General features: G+C 46.3%; 1 protein-coding gene across 1 annotated transcript in view; it reads left to right on the top strand.

The window, feature by feature from the left end:
• PLPPR2 (phospholipid phosphatase related 2) overlaps nt 1-6,766 on the top strand; it is a 36,023-nt gene extending 29,257 nt beyond the window's left edge. Inside the window, exons 7-8 of the mRNA XM_060268755.2 lie at nt 236-360; nt 4,555-6,766. Of these exons, the coding sequence (XP_060124738.1) occupies nt 236-360; nt 4,555-4,660 (231 nt within the window). The 3' untranslated portion in view covers nt 4,661-6,766. The remainder of the gene's footprint in view (nt 1-235; nt 361-4,554) is intronic.
• Nucleotides 6,767-18,125: the final 11,359 nt, after the last annotated feature.

Raw genomic sequence — 18,125 nt, 5'->3', positions numbered from 1 at the left:
CTTTCTTTGTGTGGCATGAGCCACCTTCTCCGCAAGCCCTCGCCATTCTCCACACCTTGAAAATAACCCAAAACTTCCATTTTCTTCCCTCCCCAATCCAAGCAAGTGTGTGTTGACCAAGCAGCTAATTGTTTCAATCTCTGTGTCGTTCTCTCCCATCCATCCATGTGTGCTCCCCCCCACTCCCCTGCTATGGTGCTGCCTGCCCCCCCCTTGGGGTGGGGTGGGGATGTAGCAGGTGAGGGACCCCCCAGAAGAACAGGAGTTTTCTACACTACTCTCAAGAGGCCTGGAAAGGCAGCTAGCGCGATCTCTCCGCTTGGCGCCACCTGGAAATGCACCAATGGCCCGCCCCTACGAGTAAGTGACTGCTCCGGAGGAAGGGGGAGGGAACTGCCTTTGGGTCAGACTCAGCCCCACGCAAGATGCCATCCCCATTGCTTGCTCAAGGCGGAACACTCACTGAGGGAGAATAATATTTGGGCAGGACGTCAGTGTAGGGGACAACTAGAGGTCAAGGAAGTTGAGGGCCGCAAGAGTTGAGAAGAGAGGGCTGTGGGAATGGATGGGTCCAGAGAGACAGACATGAAGATGTCAAGGGAGTTGGGTCAGTTGCTTTGATGGTCTGGGGAGACCCTTCAGGTGGAAGGGAAGCACTGAAGCAAGCAAGAGGTTTCCCACCCACCTATATTATAATAATAATAATTTATTATTTATACCCCGCCCATCTGGCTGGGTTTCCCCAGCCACTCTGGGCGGCTTCCAACAGAAAAATGAAATAAAATAATCTATTAAACATTAAAAGCCTCCCTAAACAGGGCTGCCTTCAGATGTCTTCTAAAAATCTGGTAGCTGTTTTTCTCTTTGGCATCTGATGGGAGGGCATTCCACAGGGCGGGCGCCACCACCGAGAAGGCCCTCTGCCTGGTTCCCTGCCACTTGGCTTCTCGCAACGAGGGAACCGCCAGAAGGCCCTCGGTACTGGACCTCAGTGTCCGAGCAGAACGATGGGGGTGGAGACGCCCCTTCAGGTATAGTGGACCGAGGCCATTTAGGGCTTTAAAGGTCAGCACCAACACTTTGAACTGTGCTCGGAAATGTACTGGGAGCCAGTGTAGATCTTTCAAGACCGGTGTTACACTACACTAGGTGAGCTGGAATGCTCGAATCGAAGCAGAAATTCCCCCCTCCAACTAGGCATGAGGACAGGACGCCCCACCTGTGTAAAGGCTCAGTGCTTAGGTTCAATTCTCAGATTCTCCAGGAACAGCTGGGAAAGATTCCTGCCTGAGACTCTGGTGAGCTGCTTCCAGCCAGTGTAGAAGACAATACTAATACTGAGTGGGTTGACCAAATGGGTCCAACTTCTTATATTCCTTTGTCATCTGCATGGCTGGGGTTGCCTTACAACTAATGGGCATTTCAACATCCATCCTAGTGTTTCTCAAACTTGGATCTCCAGCTGTTGTTGGACTACAACTCCCAATATCCCTGACCACTGGCCCTGCTAGCTAGGGATGATGGGAGTTGTAGTCTAACAACAGCAGGCAATTCTCTTATCTTAAACGAAGGTATATTTATTAGGGGAAATGTCTAAGAATTGGAAGCACATTAGAAACTGAAGAGATGATCTGAGCATTATTTATTATTAAAGAGAAAAATGAACCAGAAGAAATGAGCCTCAAAGTGTTCGTTTGGTTTTTCCACGTGGCTTTTTAGCCTGCGTCCCTCATGCCTTTTTGCAGGGGTGAGTGGGGCTGTTTTCAGCCTGAGAGTTCGCACCTATCTTTTAGGATTGGCTCAGCTGACTGAATTTCCATCTCAGTTTCAAAACCCACAAAAATTTTGCCCTCTTAAAGTACACAAGCACACACTCAGATTAATGCTAATTACATGGATGCCTGGAAATGAGTGTCACAATCCCTACAGCTAGTTTTCTGTGCAGTTAGAGCAGTGTTTCCCAGCCTTGAGTCTCCAGCTGTTTTTGGATTACAATTCCCATCACCACTGGTCCTGCTAGTTTGGGATTATCGGAGCTGTAGTCCAAAAACAGCTGGAGCCCCAAGGTTGGGAAACACTGAGTTAGAGTAAAGGTGGGAGACCTGTGGCCCTCTCAATATTGCTGGACTACAACTCCCACCATCCCTCACCACGGGCCATGGGTTTGGAATCCTACAGCATTTTTTGGGGCGGGGGGCAGGTTCCCTTAATGAGGTCCTACATTTAAGCTGTCGCTGGCTCTTCAACATCACAGGAAATTGTAACCAGCGATGCCAAAATACCTCTGAAAAGTAGTTTCCCGTCTACGTGGGTTGACACATATTTTAACCCATCCTACAGGATGAGCAAAATTAGGCCAGCACATGCAAATCCAAGAGAGGTCAGCTTGTTTTGATCGCAGCTTGCGGGTGGAGGGGGAATGCTTGTAATAATATGATGTCCACGGGGGGGGGGGGGGTTGTTGGCATCCATCTTTCTCAAGATACAATGGAGTACGCCTCCAGGGGTGAAGTCAATCTGCGGTGTTAGCAGTACCAAAGCGACCTCCCCAGAACACAACCCTGGGCAGGGTGTATGGAGGTCCTGGGCTGCCCAGACAATAAGACCCCCCCCATCTTTGCCTTCCTGATGTGGTCTAAAGGAAAGCAGAGCAAGACGTACAAGGTACCAGGCAACTATCTTAGGGACTCAACCCTGGATTTGTGTAGGGTTTACCTCTTAGCCCAGGCATCCCCAAACTTCGGCCCTCCAGAGGTTTTGGATTACAATTCCCATCTTCCCCGACCACTGGTTCTGTTAGCTAGGGATCATGGGAGTTGTAGGCCAAAACATCTGGAGGGCCATAGTTTGGGGGTGCCTGCCTTAGCCTTTTCTTCTCCCAAAGAGGGGGAGACGTTTAGGACCAGAGTTTTCCTTCTCCTAGATGGGTTATCTTTCCAGGTTGACGAGCCCCATCTGCCCCTCAGTGAGGGGACAGCATCACCCTAAATCGCAGAGAGCTCTCTTCATTTTAAGGGCAGGGGGTGGTCATCCTTGGGCGAGATCCTTATTCTGACCATTCTATGTGCAACAGGAGGCCTGGCAACATGGCGGAGTAGGTTAACAAATGCCCATGGAGGTGGGTTTGCATGGACAGCTGATCTGTGGATGCCCATTGCCCACCCTGCAGGCAACATGCGCCAGCCTTCTCTCTCCCCCCCCCCGGCCCCCTGCTTCCCTGAGCTTGAGCATTAATAACCCGCTTGCTCTGGCTGTGCCATGCTTTCTCGGATGCTTTGCAGAACAGCAGGAAGTGACCTCAACATAGTGACCAAAGTCCTGAGGGTTAGCCTGCTTGGGCAGCAGCTGGGATACAGCCCAGCAGCTGGCTTCCTTAAGAATGTGACTGCCACACTATGCTTTGGTTTTGAGCACTGGAGGAAGACAGCACCTCTCTGAAGAGCAGCAGGGATGAAGCGGCAATTCAGGAGAGCTAGGGACTCACGTCTGGGGGTAACTAGCTCCACTGGGTCCCAGGCTCTCCCTTCCCAGCAGCTCTGATGGGTCAAAGACAGGCTGAAAACAGGTGCAGTCTGTTCCCTGAGCGTTGAATGCACTTCGTAGCACATCTGCCGCAGATCATATGACCCTCGAGAAACAAACGATTGCAGGCACATCCTTCAAAGGAAACCAGCAGCAATGTTGTGTGTGTGTGTGTGTGTGTGTGTGTGTGTGTGTGTGTGTGTGTGTGTAGTTCTGTGCTAGATACTCCAAATTCCGCAACTAGAAAAATTCTGAGACTAGAATAAATTATGCCAGCTAGATAAATTTATATAGCCAACCTAATCCACACACACAGGTCACAATCCTATGCCCACTTAGAGGGGTATGAGCCCCACTGAACACAGTGGAACTTACTCCTGAGTAAGTAGGGACAGAACTGTGCTGCAACTGTTTTCTATGTTGTTGTGCTGCTTTGCCTTATATATATATATGTTGTTCACACCAAAATACACTTTTTGTTGTTGCTGTTTGAGACATTTTTTGCGACAACCAGAAGATAGGGGGGCAAAATCTCATATGGCAGGGCTATAAGTAAACACTAGGTCAACTTTTCCTCTGATCTTCAAACACCATCTTATGGCCACGAGGACTAGGATTGTGCTTCTTTAAAATGCACACACATCAACAAGATGAGGAAAGCTTTAAAATTACCGGATTTACTCGAATGTAATGGGCACCTTTTTCGGCCAAATTATGTCGCGAAAATTCGGGTGCGCATTACATTTGATGGCGCATTTACGTTTGCCAGCAAATACTTTTTTTGGTTTCGAGGTTTCGAAAATTGAGGTGCGCATTAGATTCGATGGCGCATTACATTTGAGTAAATGTGGTACTAGATTCTGCTTGATAGATTACCTTGGGTGTTACACCACAGTCATGACCCTGCTGTTTTGGCTCTAGTAGGGCCCAGCTGAAGGTTCTGATCAAACTCAGACCTCTCAAACAGTTTGTTACTATTTCTGAAGGCAGAACTGACTCTCTCTCTTTTGCCTCTCCCTCTTTCTGTTCCAGAATCACGGAGTTGTGTTCTCAGAGGTCACCTGATCCTCAGCTGTGTCTTTTCCCCACCACCCCAGATGTCCTCATTCCCTCCCGGTCAGTCACAAGCGAGGTCTGACCTATGGAGGCACTCCTGGTCTCCTTACTGTGGGACTGGGCCTTTTTTTTTCCAGGGGGGATGGGGCGTCTAACTTCTCACACTCTCAATTTCCCAACCTCCTCCTTGGCCTTTCCTGGGACCAGGTCCGTTGATTGTCATGACATCCTTCAGATTATCTGATGCGAGTCTGCAACATAGCTTGGGGGCAGGGAGTGTAAGAATGAAACCTTGTACGTTTTCCAGGGAGTCTGGGGCTGTTCGCAGGGGCTCGATCCTGCTGCTAGTTGTGTGTCTTCTGGGAGACTGAATCTCCTGGGACTTTAAGAGTTAAGACTCCTCACCACTTCCTTCTTGCTGTGGCCTTTTGTGCCTCTTTAAGGAAACTGGGATGCACACTGACCGACTTGGCACGCCCATCCTTTCCACAGCTGCTTTTTTTTTCTCTTTTGGAATGGGTTTAAGTGCTGCTTCCAAGAAGTCGCTTTGTCTACATGGAATGACATCCCATACCCTTTGAGCCCAAAGGAAGCAGGTTCTCAGTTATATTCAACCAGGAATGAGCTGTGTGGTTTTGTCCAAAGACAAGGCCAATGGCCAATGTCTGAGGATTTGGTTGGGGAACAAAGGAACAGAAACCCAGGCAGGGAGGACAGAATGACTAATCCCAGGGGCTACTATAGCATTGTTTGGGAGGCTATTGAGCTCCAGAGCTGGGAGCAGGGATAGTAAATGTGTTTCCTTCTAGCGTTCGGCAAAGCAGACTAGAGGGAGGCATTTATGGAACACCAACTTAGCGACTTACAGGCTGGCACCAGTCGGTCCACCAGAAAAGACAACGGCCTCACTTTGCCAATCACTTAACAAGTGCTGCTTGCATACCAGCCTCTGTACACCCCAGGGAAGGGGAGGAAAATGGGGAATGGTAGGTTGGAAGCCTTTCAGGAAGGTGTCTGTGGTGGGCTCTGTTTCTATATACAGCAGCTGATCTTGGCACCTTTTGGTGGACTCCAAAACCGGTGGTCATTTTAATAAAGAGCAGTTGTGTCAGGACACATCTCAATCGGCAGAGAAGGACCTCTGCTGTCTGAGACCTTGGAAAAACCATTGCTGGTCAAAATAGACACGATTCCGGTCTGGGCAAACCAATGGCCTGAAACATATAGCCTCCACATGCTCCTAGAACCCTTACCTAGAACCCCAGGTTATGTGGCATTCTGCAAATGGTCCAAGTAAAATAAAAAAATTCCTTCAGTAGCACCTTAAAGACCAACTAAGTTTTTATTTTGGTATGAGCTTTCGTGTGCATGCACACTTCTTCAGATACAGTGAAAAGTGTATGCAAATGGTCCAGATTGCTTTCTGCTGTGGTTCAAATGGAGCCTTTCCTAGTGTGGACTAGGACCAGCTGCTGTGCTCTAGAAAGGGCTCCTGGAGCTCTGTGTTAGCATGACTCTAAGCATATAGAGTCCCTTGAGCCCTGGACCTTCAGTGGCCCATTAGACCAGTTCCCTGTAGTCACATCCCCCATTGGGCTTGGAGCCGTTTGCATGTGGGTATTCTAGGGTGACTTAGGGCAGACCCTCCAAACCCTGTTGTCTCTTAGGGGCATGCTCTCACCACCGATACAAGAGTTTAAGCAACTTCTCCAAATTCCCATTCCCACCGTGGTCAAAGCCAGGTCACGAATAACATTAGCTTACATGCATGACATAGATAGCTTCATTGTCCCCGCCACACCTCTTTGGCTCGCCAGCAGCAACCCCGCTCTTCCAGATATTTCAGTTGCAAGCATATTGGAAGACAGCGCCATCCTCACAACATCCTGCCTGCCCACTGTGGGTAACCCCCCCCCCAGCTTCTAGGAAGAAGCACTGCCCCCGTGCCTCTCCTCCCATACATTTGAGAGACCCCCCAACTCCCATCCAAGCCAGCACCCCGGACTAGTGCCGACAACCGCTGCTTTGCCAATGCAGCATAACCACTGGGCATCTTTTGGATACATCCTGGGGGCGGAGGGATGCTTCAGAGAGCATCAGAGGGTCTGGGCTGCTGCAACTATGCTTGGAGCAATGGAACACCCACATGTTTCCAGAATGATTTGAATAAACTAATGTTTTAACAATCTCTCTTGATCAGGCGAGTCATTCATTCGAGGAAGGGTTCTGGTGGTTTGAGTGGACTAAGGTGGGAACTTGGGGGTGCCCAGTTCATTCTGGATCAAATATGGACAGGTCAATGTTGGTTTCTCGTTTTTTTCCCAATCTTAAGTTCAGTTCCCCACATCAGTTTTCAGTTTTAGCTTTCCTTCATGCTCTCCTCGATTGCTTTTGCCTGGTTGGAATGTCTCCTTGAACTGCGATAATGCCTCTTGTTTGCCTGGATGGAGAATGGAGTGGATGGGGGGGGTGGCGAAACTTCTGACTTTTTGAGTAGCTGGAATAGAGCCTGCTGTGAGAAGGTAAGAGCCACATCCATCAATCTGTGTACTGTTGCTTCAGGTGCCACCCACCACTGGCAGGGCCGGCCCTTCCATAAGGCAGAAAGAGTGAGGCAGCTGCCTCAGACAGCAAATTCTGAAGGAGGAAAAGTGGCTAGAAATATGCCATGTGGTCCGTCCTACAGCCCCTAAGCTAGCTCGCTGCCCTAAGGGTGTGGTGGAATAATAATAATAATAATAATAATAATAATAATAATAATAATAATATTGATTATTTGTACCCCACCCATCTGGGTTGTCCCAGTCTATTCCATCACCAGTGCGGAAGTAAGATTCAGCTGTCTAGTCAAATTTTGTGCACAGAATGGGGAATTCACTTCCTTTCCCTTTGCCCCAGGGAGCAAAATGGCTAGGGCAGCTCCTGATCTCTGGCCTGGAGTCCTAGAAGGGAGAATATGGCCTCCAGGCTGAAAAGGTCTTGGTCTAAAGTGTCCTGGGTGCAGGGTTAGTGTAAAAAATAAATGACTTGCGAATGGTATACAGTATGCCCAAAGATGGAAAGAAGAAACAGTCCCAATGAAAGAAGATCGACAATTAAAACTGATGGAATGTGCAGAGATGGTGAAACTTGCCAGAAGAATAAGAGATCCAGATGAGAGACGTTTTTCTTATAGAATGCGAATTGGTTGAATTTATGAAGACAAATTGTAAACCATTAAAAACGATAGCAGGATTGAGATAAACACGAGCAGTAAATAAAAAACAGAGAGAGTAAAAAGATTGAATTTATAAATAAGTTGGAATTGGTGATGCAGTAAATTCCAACTAAAGAACAATGGCAAGAGAAATTGATGAATTATGCAGAACTGGCAAAGCTGATGGACAGACTTCGAGAAAAAGACAACAGTGACTTTGAAAAAGAGTGGGAACCATTTACAGTATAACTTACTTGCAGAAACAAAGGAAGACTATTGACTTGATGGCAGGATTTAAATAAACATTTACACCTTTATCAACAAAGAACATTTAAAACAGTAATAGAAATTATATAGTAGACTCTTAAGAAACAGCAGTATGTAACAAGAGGGAAACAAACCAGAGGTGGAAGCTGGGGGAAGCCCAGGAAGGGAGGAAAGAGGTGATGTAACATAAATGTTATTGATATGAGATGTATGTAATGATAGAAAAAGAAAATAATAATAATAATAATAATAATAATAATAATAATAATAATAATAATAATAATAATAATGGAATTGGTGATGCAGTAAGATTGTGATATAAAATAAGGAACCACAGAGAGGAGGAGAGGGAAGTCGAATAAAATGTTGTTTTTTTGTTTAGATTAGTGTTGTTTTTTTGGTAGAAACATTGTAAAATGAAAAAAATGGAAAAATAAACTATTTTAAAAATAAATAAAATATTAAATGACTTGCAGGGGAACAAGACAAAGTTTTGATGATTGTGTGAGGTGGCAAGGGAGAAACTTCGTTCCAAGTAAGCTTTCCCTACCTCTTTCCTCCCTGATTAGGCTCTACATCAGGCATCCCCAAACTGTGGCCCTCCAGATGTTTTGGCCTACAACTCCCATGATCCCTAGCTAAGAGGACCAGTGGTCAGGGATGATGGGAATTGAAGTCCAAAACATCTGGAGGGCCGAAGTTTGGGGATGCCTGCTCTACAGCTTCAGAAATAACAGCATTATTGGTTGGCCTCTTCCATGATGGGGTTTTTCCTGCCAGTAATCTCCCTTTAATGAGGAGACACCTTTGTATATGCCTGACCTGGAACAGAACAGCTGTTTTGTGTTGCAATGATTATACATGATCTCTGGCAAATGACAGGGCTTTCTTCCTTGACTGTGGAGAATTCTCAGAAAAATTAAATTTAACTTCCCTATAACTTTAGGTATTAGCTAACATTCTTATCCTCTCCCCATTCCCAGTTGTGTTTCATGTTTTGATTGTGATGAGCTGCATAGCTGCCAAGTACCCCGTTTTCCCCGGGAAACCCCCGTTTTTACCTACCTTTTCCCGGTGGTCCCCCGTATCACTTCGTCTCCCGTTTTTCTCCGTTATTTTCTCCTGCCGGCGGCCATTTTTTTCTTTTCCAATTTGCCCTTCTATGGGCACCAAAAATGGTCGCCGCCAGCTTCAAAAGTCGCATCTACGCATGTCCGGAAGTGCATAGGCGCGACTTCCGGTGTCGGCGGCGGTCATTTTTGGTGCCCATAGATGGGCGGAGCGACATCGGAAGTTGCGTCAACGCACTTCCTGACATGCGTACAAGCGACTTTCGAAGCCGCCGCCGGCCATTTTTGGTGCCCATAGAAGGGCAAAGCGACACCGGAAGTTACGTCAACACAACTTCCGGTGTCACACGGCTGCCGGTCCCGCATTCTGCAGTCCGGGACTTGGAAGGTAAGGATGAGCTGTATTTCTCTTATTAGAAATCTAGCCCATTTGGTTTTTGGTGTGTGTGTTTTTTTAAGGCTGTGGCCAAGGAACTTAATGAGACTGCTCACTACGCTCCTGGCACAACTTTGCAGCTTCTGCAAAATATGGGATGAGATCCAACATTATTCATACTCAAAGTAGACCCATTAAAAGTACTGGATTAAGTAACTTCAAGTTGATTGATTTCAAAGGCTCTTTTCTGACACATATTTGCCAAATAGTAAAGGTATGGTCTCAACTTTATATAAATTGCAGGGGTTTCTTTGGCATGGGAACAGAAGGATTAACATTGATATGGGAACAAAGCATGGGGAATCAATAGCTAAAGAAAAATGGCAAGCCCCCAGAGAGCAGGGAAGACTTTGTAAGATGGTCTCAGCAAAAGTTAGAGAGTCCTCTTTAAAACCAATCCTCCACTGGCATCATTCTCCAATTAAATTAACTATGTCTGTTGGAGTTGTTGTTGTTGTTTAGTCGTTTAGTCGTGTCCGACTCTTCGTGACCCCATGGACCATAGCACGCCAGGCACTCCTGTCTTGCACTGCCTCCCGCAGTTTGGTCAAACTCATGTTCGTAGCTTCGAGAACACTGTCCAACCATCTTGACCTCTGTCGTCCCCTTCTCCTAGTGCCCTCAATCTTTCCCAACATCAGGGTCTTTTCTGTTGGAGAGGTTGCAGTAAATAAAGGTACATTCTTCCACATGTGGTGGACTTGCCCCACTGTGCAATTTTTTGGGGACAAAGGTCTTTGCTGAACGTGGTAACGTAATTTGGCACAATGTACAACCATCTCTGGAACTTGCCCGGCTGCTATTGTCTGGAAAGCAAAACTGATCCCTGCCGTTTATAGAAATAGTGACATTCCCTCAGGATGCAGAAAGATAGTGAAAAGAACTAGATTTCTGAAATAAATAACATTTTGGGAATGGTTCAAGCAAGCATTTGCTGAAAACCCTACTAAACAATTAAGAGCATGAATAAACAAAAATTACGAAGATGAATTTGCAGCAGTCACTTAGATACATAATATATGTTAATGAACAAGGAAGGGAGGATCTCGTGCATCTGGGACTTCCGGTCTGTCGCGGCGGAGAGAAGGACGCAGGGACCTCGCGCGCCGATGTCCCTGGCTTCGTGGAGGGGGGGGGAAGTCCGCAGAGCGAGCGGATTCCCCGTAAAAACACCGGGTAGAGAGTCCCGGTGACTCACGCGCCCAGCGGTTGCTCCGTTTTTTTTGCGGATCCCCCGCTGCCCGAGAGCTCAATAGAGCAATCGAGAGCCGGCGGGGTGGAACCGTGGGAGCCATTTTGGGCTATATCTTACCTCCGAGAAGTGAAGCTCCGAGTCCTGACCCGGCAAGCGGCAGATTCTTCCGACAAATTTAAACTTCCAAAAAGTAAGTGGAATTGTGATCACGGACGTTAAATTCGTTAATTGGAAAAATAGGAGAGGCTCCAAAGAAACGGAAGTCGGTCTCTTCCTAATGGAAAATTGGGAGGCGCTTTAAATAATCTTAAGCTGAATAAGGCATCTGGGACTGTGGACCCGAGAGAAAGAAAGACTTTTTTGAACCCTCTCAACTCCCGAGTCCGGCACCCCTTGAGGTACAGCATTATTAAGGGGGAGAGTGCTTTGACAGCTGTCAAAAGCTGTCAAGCTGTCAAAAGACCGGGTGGACTTATTGTACTGTTACAATTAGTAAAAATTGTTTGAAAATGTGCTAGAACTATTTAAAATTGGAACTAAGAATGGAGTTGTGATTGAGTTAAAAGACAAAGGAAAAGAACTGCCAAAATGGAGTCGACCGTCTGAGGAAGGAATTTTCCAGTACCTCTTTGTTCTCCACTTCCTGCCTGTTTGCGGTCAGGAGAAGTATGAAAACAAAGTACTCTCGAGCCTTCCAGGAGGCTGTGCTAAACTATCTACAATTATGGGAGGATATCTACAAGGAACGGCAACATCCCAATGTACCAGCAGTCGAGGATGAAGTCCAAGTCCAGGATTTAGAAGAAAATTTGATTTTGGACATTGTGGAGATGGAATCTGGATGTCAGGAGAAACAATTAGTTGAAAATCTTAAAGAGGACTTGGACTATAAAAAATATGTTGGGGATGAAGCAAAGTATGGACTTCAAAAGGAAGAAAATCAAGTAGAACAAGAAAATGAGAAGCAAAGGAATTTGAGGATTAATGGACTTGAAGATCCTGGAGGGGTTGAAATGTGGGGTGATGTTAGGGAGGAATGGGAAAGACAGGGACAGGGGGGGACAAGGGTCTGGAGACGGATATGGGAAAGAATGGGTGTGGGGTGAATATTTTAGTTAAAAGATTTTATTTTAGTTTCTGAAAGACGGTTTTTGAAATTTTGGCTTGTTAACAGAAATGCTGATCCAATTGGGGGGAAAAGACTTAGGGAGAGGAGATGGAGTGTAAAATTGAATGGAAAAAGTTGTGCTTTCTGGAGGGAATTCTAAGAATGGCTTAGGAAAGAATTCAAGTTAATGTAAATTTTTGTAAGTTAAGTTAAGTCTAGGCAGAAAGCTGCCTACTCTCCTTTCCTTACTCTGAGATACTCAGTGGCAGGGAGTGCTCAGAGGGGGGGGGGATATAATGGAACCTTGGAAATGCTGTGCCCCACAGGTTCCTCTTGTGGCAGGAGGGGGCCTGTGGGAGGGCAGCATGGAAAAGGAGGAGGGTTGAGTTAACATTATAAGAAAAGGATTCTAAATTGAAATAGAAACCCGCCATAAACTTTAGATTTTGTTTAAGGAAAACCAAGAGGAAGACCACCGAGGAAGTCACAAGTATAAGGTTAAGGCAATAAGAATTGGGGAGTTAAAATTCTCCCCTACTGTTGTTATGTTTGTATGTGTTTAAGTATACTTATGAATGAGTTGGGGGAAACCAATCCTCAGAGCTCCTCCATTCCTGTCCTCTCAGTGGCAGGGGGGGGAAGAGGGGGGAGGAGGGAGGGGGGAGGCCAAACCCAACTTACAATGGACCCCTTTGATTCTCAAAGCACACGGGTTTCACTGGTGGCAGAGGTGAACCAGTGGGTGGAGGGAAGACGAAGGGACTGTGTTATATTGTATGTTATATTGTATGTTTGTGTAGTTTGTTTAGTTTTGTGTGTAAAATTAATAAAAATTATTTTAATAAAAAAAAAAGGAAGGGAGGATCTTGTTGCATGGTGGCTCATTTGGGTTAAGTATCCCATTTAAAATGGAACTGGTTTTAAGCTCTATTGGACTATAGGTCTAGTTAAATCAGAGATTCATTAACAGATCCTCCCATGGTTGTGGAACAGAATAACAGAAATATACTCCATGCTTATTATTGGAAGATGGGGTGGAGGAGACAGGCACTCATACCTGTGAACAATAAAAATAAAATTCTAAGAAGAGTTAGGCAGCAGCAGCTCCTCCTCTTGCCATCCTGTCCTCCTTCCTGAAGCTAAGCTTGCTTGGTGCCCTCCTTCAGGTATGGTGGAACATCACCAATTTTGAAACAGGATTCAGCTTCTACTCTCGTCAGATTCTCTCTGTAGTGGAATGTATGCGTGCCATCTTTAATAATAATAATAATAATAATAATAATAATAATAATAATACCTTTATTGTCAATGTACAACCTGTGTACAATGAAATTAACCGAGCCTCCCCCACCCACAAACACTCGATCTCATTGCACTCTGTGTGCTTTTCGCACAACACACCAACCCCGAAAGTCAGTTGCACTATATTATATATATCTTGTCCTCACTGGCAGAGCTTCATGCTCCGGCACTGGGGGCGAGGGCGGGGAATGGGGTGCGCTGCCCATAGGGGCATGGCACGCATTCTGGGGTTGTGGCACGCCACCCGTAGGGGCATGGCGCATGGGGGCGTGGTGCGTTGCCCGTAGGGGCATGGTGCGCATTCGGGCACATTGCCCGTAGGGGCGTGGCACGCGTTCTGGGGGTGGGGCGCCCAGCACGGGCGGAGGGGAAAGCCGCCATGGCACCCTCGGGATCGCGCTGCCCGGGGCGGAGCGCCTTATCACCCCTCCCTTCCTACGCCCCTGCTTGTCCTTTCCCTTGGGCAGCAAAATGTCTTCAGGGAGCCCTGTTGATTTACCCATGTTGAGTTGCACTGGAATCTGGCACCACAACATTTACCGTAAGTCCCTTCCATTAACAGCTACTAGTAATAACATTGCTTCTTTGATAAATTTATTGTGGGGGTGGATTTCTTGCTCAAAAATTCAACATTGCAGCAAGTTCTCTTCATAGTTCAAATAAATCCTTTGGGAGATTGGTCCCAATGGGATGCCAACCCATCAATCCCTGTTGAATGAACTTTATTCAGAGGAAATGGATCAGCAGGTTCTCCCAGTTTCTATCAAGTTTTGGGCAGGCTAGCTAGATGCAGCGGAAGACCAGGCAAAGTTAAAGTTGATGTTGTCAGGTGAGCTTGTCACATAGGGGCAAGGAAAGCTGCAGATACTGAAATTCCTTCTTCCTCACAGTGCAAAAATAAAATAAAATACAGGAACCCTGCTGAGTCTTCCTCTGCATTTGGCCACCTGAGTTATGGGGTCAGTCAGAAACCAAACTCTCTGCAGACTGTTTTCCATCAGATTCTTTCACGTGATGTTGCTTAGGCAAAAGGAATCTCTTCCTTCCCCGCTTTCCTGTTGGAGAGATCAGAGCTGGTCTCAGTGGGTTCACATTTAGGTCTTCCCTGGACTCTGTCAACAATGGGAAATGAATGCAAATATTAAAATATTTACTCCGATTGTCTTGTCTTTTATTTCCTTATGGATTAAACAGTGGGTTTTGCGAGAGAGTGGGCTGCTGCCTTGCCTTCACCTCCAAGCTTGGGATTTTCAAAAGTTAGCAGGCAGGGAGAGACCGGGGAGCTCTATTTGGTGAAGGGATTCGGGGGTCCCCACACCATCCTTGTATCAAACCACATATTTCTCCTCGAGAGTACATTTCTGACTTTAAGGATTTAAGGTTGCAGTATGTCGCTCACTTACCTGAGCCCAACGCAACGTTCAAGGCAGTGACACAATTCTACTTTGCTTATGAAATGCACAGCAGTGGCTGTGCTGTAAATGCTGAAAAATATTAATATCATTCGTACAAAAGGAACCACAAAGAAATTTAAAAGCATTACTCTTTTATGCCTTAGTGTTTTCATAACTACATTTTCCTGAATTATGTTTGTAATCAGCATTTGTAACTCGCTTAGCTTTACCTATTATAATCATTTCAATTAATCTGAAAAATAGTATCAATGGCGTCAGCAGGATATTTCTGTACAGCAACTAAACAACAACTCCCTGAACCCCATCGTATTGGATAATGTCTAGCGGGCCTCCAATATTCCATTCTTGGGCAAGATGCTTCAACATATAGCAGGGCTGCCACACGTCCAGGTTTCCTCAGACAAGTTCGGGAATTGGGCAGGAAAATGGCGTCCAGTTGGATTTTTGACAAATCAGCAAAAAAAAAGGTCTGGGGAAACCTGTATGCAAGGAGCTTAATATATATATATATATTTAATCAATGTAAAAAAATATAAAAATGCCAACAACTTAGATCTTTTAAGGAAATGTTCTCACAAAAAGGCTCAACAACTTCAAGCAAAAAGTTTTTGGGAATATGGTGCCATCTCAATTTGAAGTGATTCTGGATTAAGCAGATTATCAAAATTAATTTCAATCGGTTTGGGACTTAGTTACTGGATGGTAACAGATTTGGTCACCTGATAGGAGATCTATACAGTGGTACCTCTACTTATGAATTTAATGCGTTCCGAACACACATTCGTAAGTCGAATAAATTTGTAAGTCAAATCCCATAGGAATGCATTGGGAGAAAAAATTCGTAAGTAGAAGCAACCCTATCTAAAAATTCGTAAGTTGAAAAAATCCTATCTAAACTGCATCCAAGTTGGCGGACGGAGCTCCAATCGTAAGTAGAAACATTTGTAAGTAGAGTTATTCGTAAGTAGAGGTACCACTGTACTAGGATCTGCGGGGGGTGTATGTATCCCTGTTAGTTGTACTGGACCTCTCTGTAGCTTTTGGTGCCATGGTACCTTTCTGGGCTGACTGGCTGGGATAGAACTTGAAGGCATTGATTTATGATGCTTCTGGTCATTTTTGGAGTACTGGTTTCAGAAGGCTGTGCTAGGAGACCCTTCTTTGACATCTTGGCCTTGGGCCTATGGTGTCCCTCAGGGTTCCACCTTGTCCCCCCATGTCATCTAACTCCTAAATGGAACTGCTGGAGGGTGTTCATCGGAGGTTTGGTGTCACCAATAGGCTGATGTCCCTCACTCTCCTTTCCATCTAAATCCAAGGAAGCTGCTCAAGTTCTGAACCAGTGCCTGGACCAGATGAGACTGAACATACAGAAGCTTAACCCTGATAAGATATTGGTCCACCTGGTCAGTCAAAGAGCAGATCAGGGAATTCCATTTGTTTCGGAAAGGGTGCCATTCCTCATGAAAACTCAGGCTCACATTTTGGATGTCATCCCAGAAGTGGACTGCCCAGGTTTTGGTGGTAGCCAGGAGTGTTTTTGCACAGCTCAGGCTAGCATGCCAGCAGCACCTATAAATGATCTGCTCATGATGACGCATTATTTAGTTATATGGACTGACTCATGGGTCGGCAAACTAAGGCCCGCGGGCCAGATCAGGCCCAATTGCCTTCTAAATCTGGCCCACGGATGGTCCAGAAATCGCCGTGTGGATCACCAACACGCATGTTCTTTCCCTCTCCCTCCCTCTCTCTTACACGGTGGCGCCTCCTCCTCCGCCTCCCTCCCTCCTCCTGGCTTCTTGCCGCCAGGGGTGCCAGCCCCTCTCTGGAGCCCTTTCGTGCACCACTCATCGTCCCTCCGCAGCCGCTGCCCCCAGCCCCTGCCGCTCGCAAGACACAGGAGCCACGGTTGGCTGAGCACCCCTCTTGAGCGGCCACCATTTAAAGCAGCCCCCCTCCGGAGCCCTTTCGCACGCCACTCTTAATCCCTTGTTCATTTTTTTTGTTCAGTGTAGCCAGTTTAAGAGTTCTGTGTGTTCTGATCTCAGCCAGGAGATCCTGCTTCAGTTATAGTCAGAGAGGGGTTATGTCCAGCTGGGAAGGAACACTCAGATCTTCTCTCTTGACCAGGCATCCCCAAACTTTGGCCCTCCAGATGTTTTGGACTACAATTCCCATCATCCCTGACCATTGGTCCTGTTAGCTAGGGATCATGGGAGTTGTAGGCCAAAACATCTGGAGGGCCGCAGTTTGGGGGTGCCTGCTCTTGACTTTTAGAAACTCCACTGGTGTAGGAAGGAAGACATTAACAACATTTTGTCCCCCTGCCAAAATCCTGATCATGAGGTGGAGGGCTTCCTCTTTGGGGAGATACTTGCTCTCAGAATCAGGGAAGTTCAGTGCTCTGCCCTGTGATAGAGAGAGGCGAGTCTTCTAATTCCCCCCCAGTCCTTGGGAGAACTGTAGCACACCCAGTTTTGTTACCTTTCCAAACCTTCTCCTACCAGCTCTTTCTTTCTCCCTAGCATGACCTTTGCCCCTCCCTGGTTGTCATAGAGAGGAACCAGTCTTGTCAGCCCTCTGATAAGGTGCAGGTGCTCCACCTTATCCACACAATCTCGATAAATATTTCAGAGCACCCTCCGGGCAGACATTTCCCCCCATTAATCTCCCATTAGCTGAGAGTGGGTCCATGAGATGGATCACCCGGGGAGACCATGATTCAATCACTGCCTCCCCAGGGGCTCTCCTTTTACAAGCCAGTCCATCATCTTAGGTGGAGGCAGGCAGGGTGGGTTGCTGCCTGCAAATGCCCGGTCCGATTATTTTGGGTGGGGGTGGTGCTCAGAGGCATGGAGTGGGTGGGGGAGGGCGAGCATGGCCCAGCAAGACAAGCAAAGAAAACGACCCCCTTCAGATTAGAGCATCCTGGGATGTCAGGGCTCGGGCATGTGGGTGGCATGAGAACAAATGCATTACTGTCTCTAATGGCGATGTGTGCATTTCTGCAGAGAGAGGGGTAAGGGGAAGAGAAATGTTTGCATGTATCTCTCTCTGAGCATTTATTTGTGCCTGGTAGTGTGTTATTGTGCCCTAGGCATGGGGCCACTCCACACATGGCATTCCTCATATGTGGGTGTGAAAGAATGCAGCAAAATCTTGCATCTGTTTGCAGTGCAACATCATCCAGGAAGATCATGTATGTGCCTATTTCACTTCGTGTGTGTGTGTGTGTGTGTGTGTGCGCGCTAAACACCTACAGGTTTTTACCTGCAACATGGTGAGCCCCAGGTTTCTTTCTTTCTTTCTTTCTTTCTTTCTTTCTTTCTTTCTTTCTTTCTTTCTTTCTTTCTTTTTCTATTATTATTATTATTATTATTATTATTATTATTATTATTATTATTATTTTGCTACTCTTGGTGAACTTCAACAATGTCCCTGTATCTTATCATACACTGGGCAGCATAACAATAAGACATTAAATAGGCCATTAAATGGCCTATTTCATTTCTAATGACTGCTACTTCTCTCCTTCCCATCCTTCCTTTTATCATT

Source organism: Zootoca vivipara, chromosome 15 (genome assembly GCF_965207765.1).
Source record: "Zootoca vivipara chromosome 15, rZooViv2.hap1.1, whole genome shotgun sequence".
Classification (NCBI taxonomy): domain Eukaryota; kingdom Metazoa; phylum Chordata; class Lepidosauria; order Squamata; family Lacertidae; genus Zootoca; species Zootoca vivipara.
Note: the sequence above shows the minus strand (reverse complement) of the source record. Positions and strands in the feature narration are given on the sequence as shown.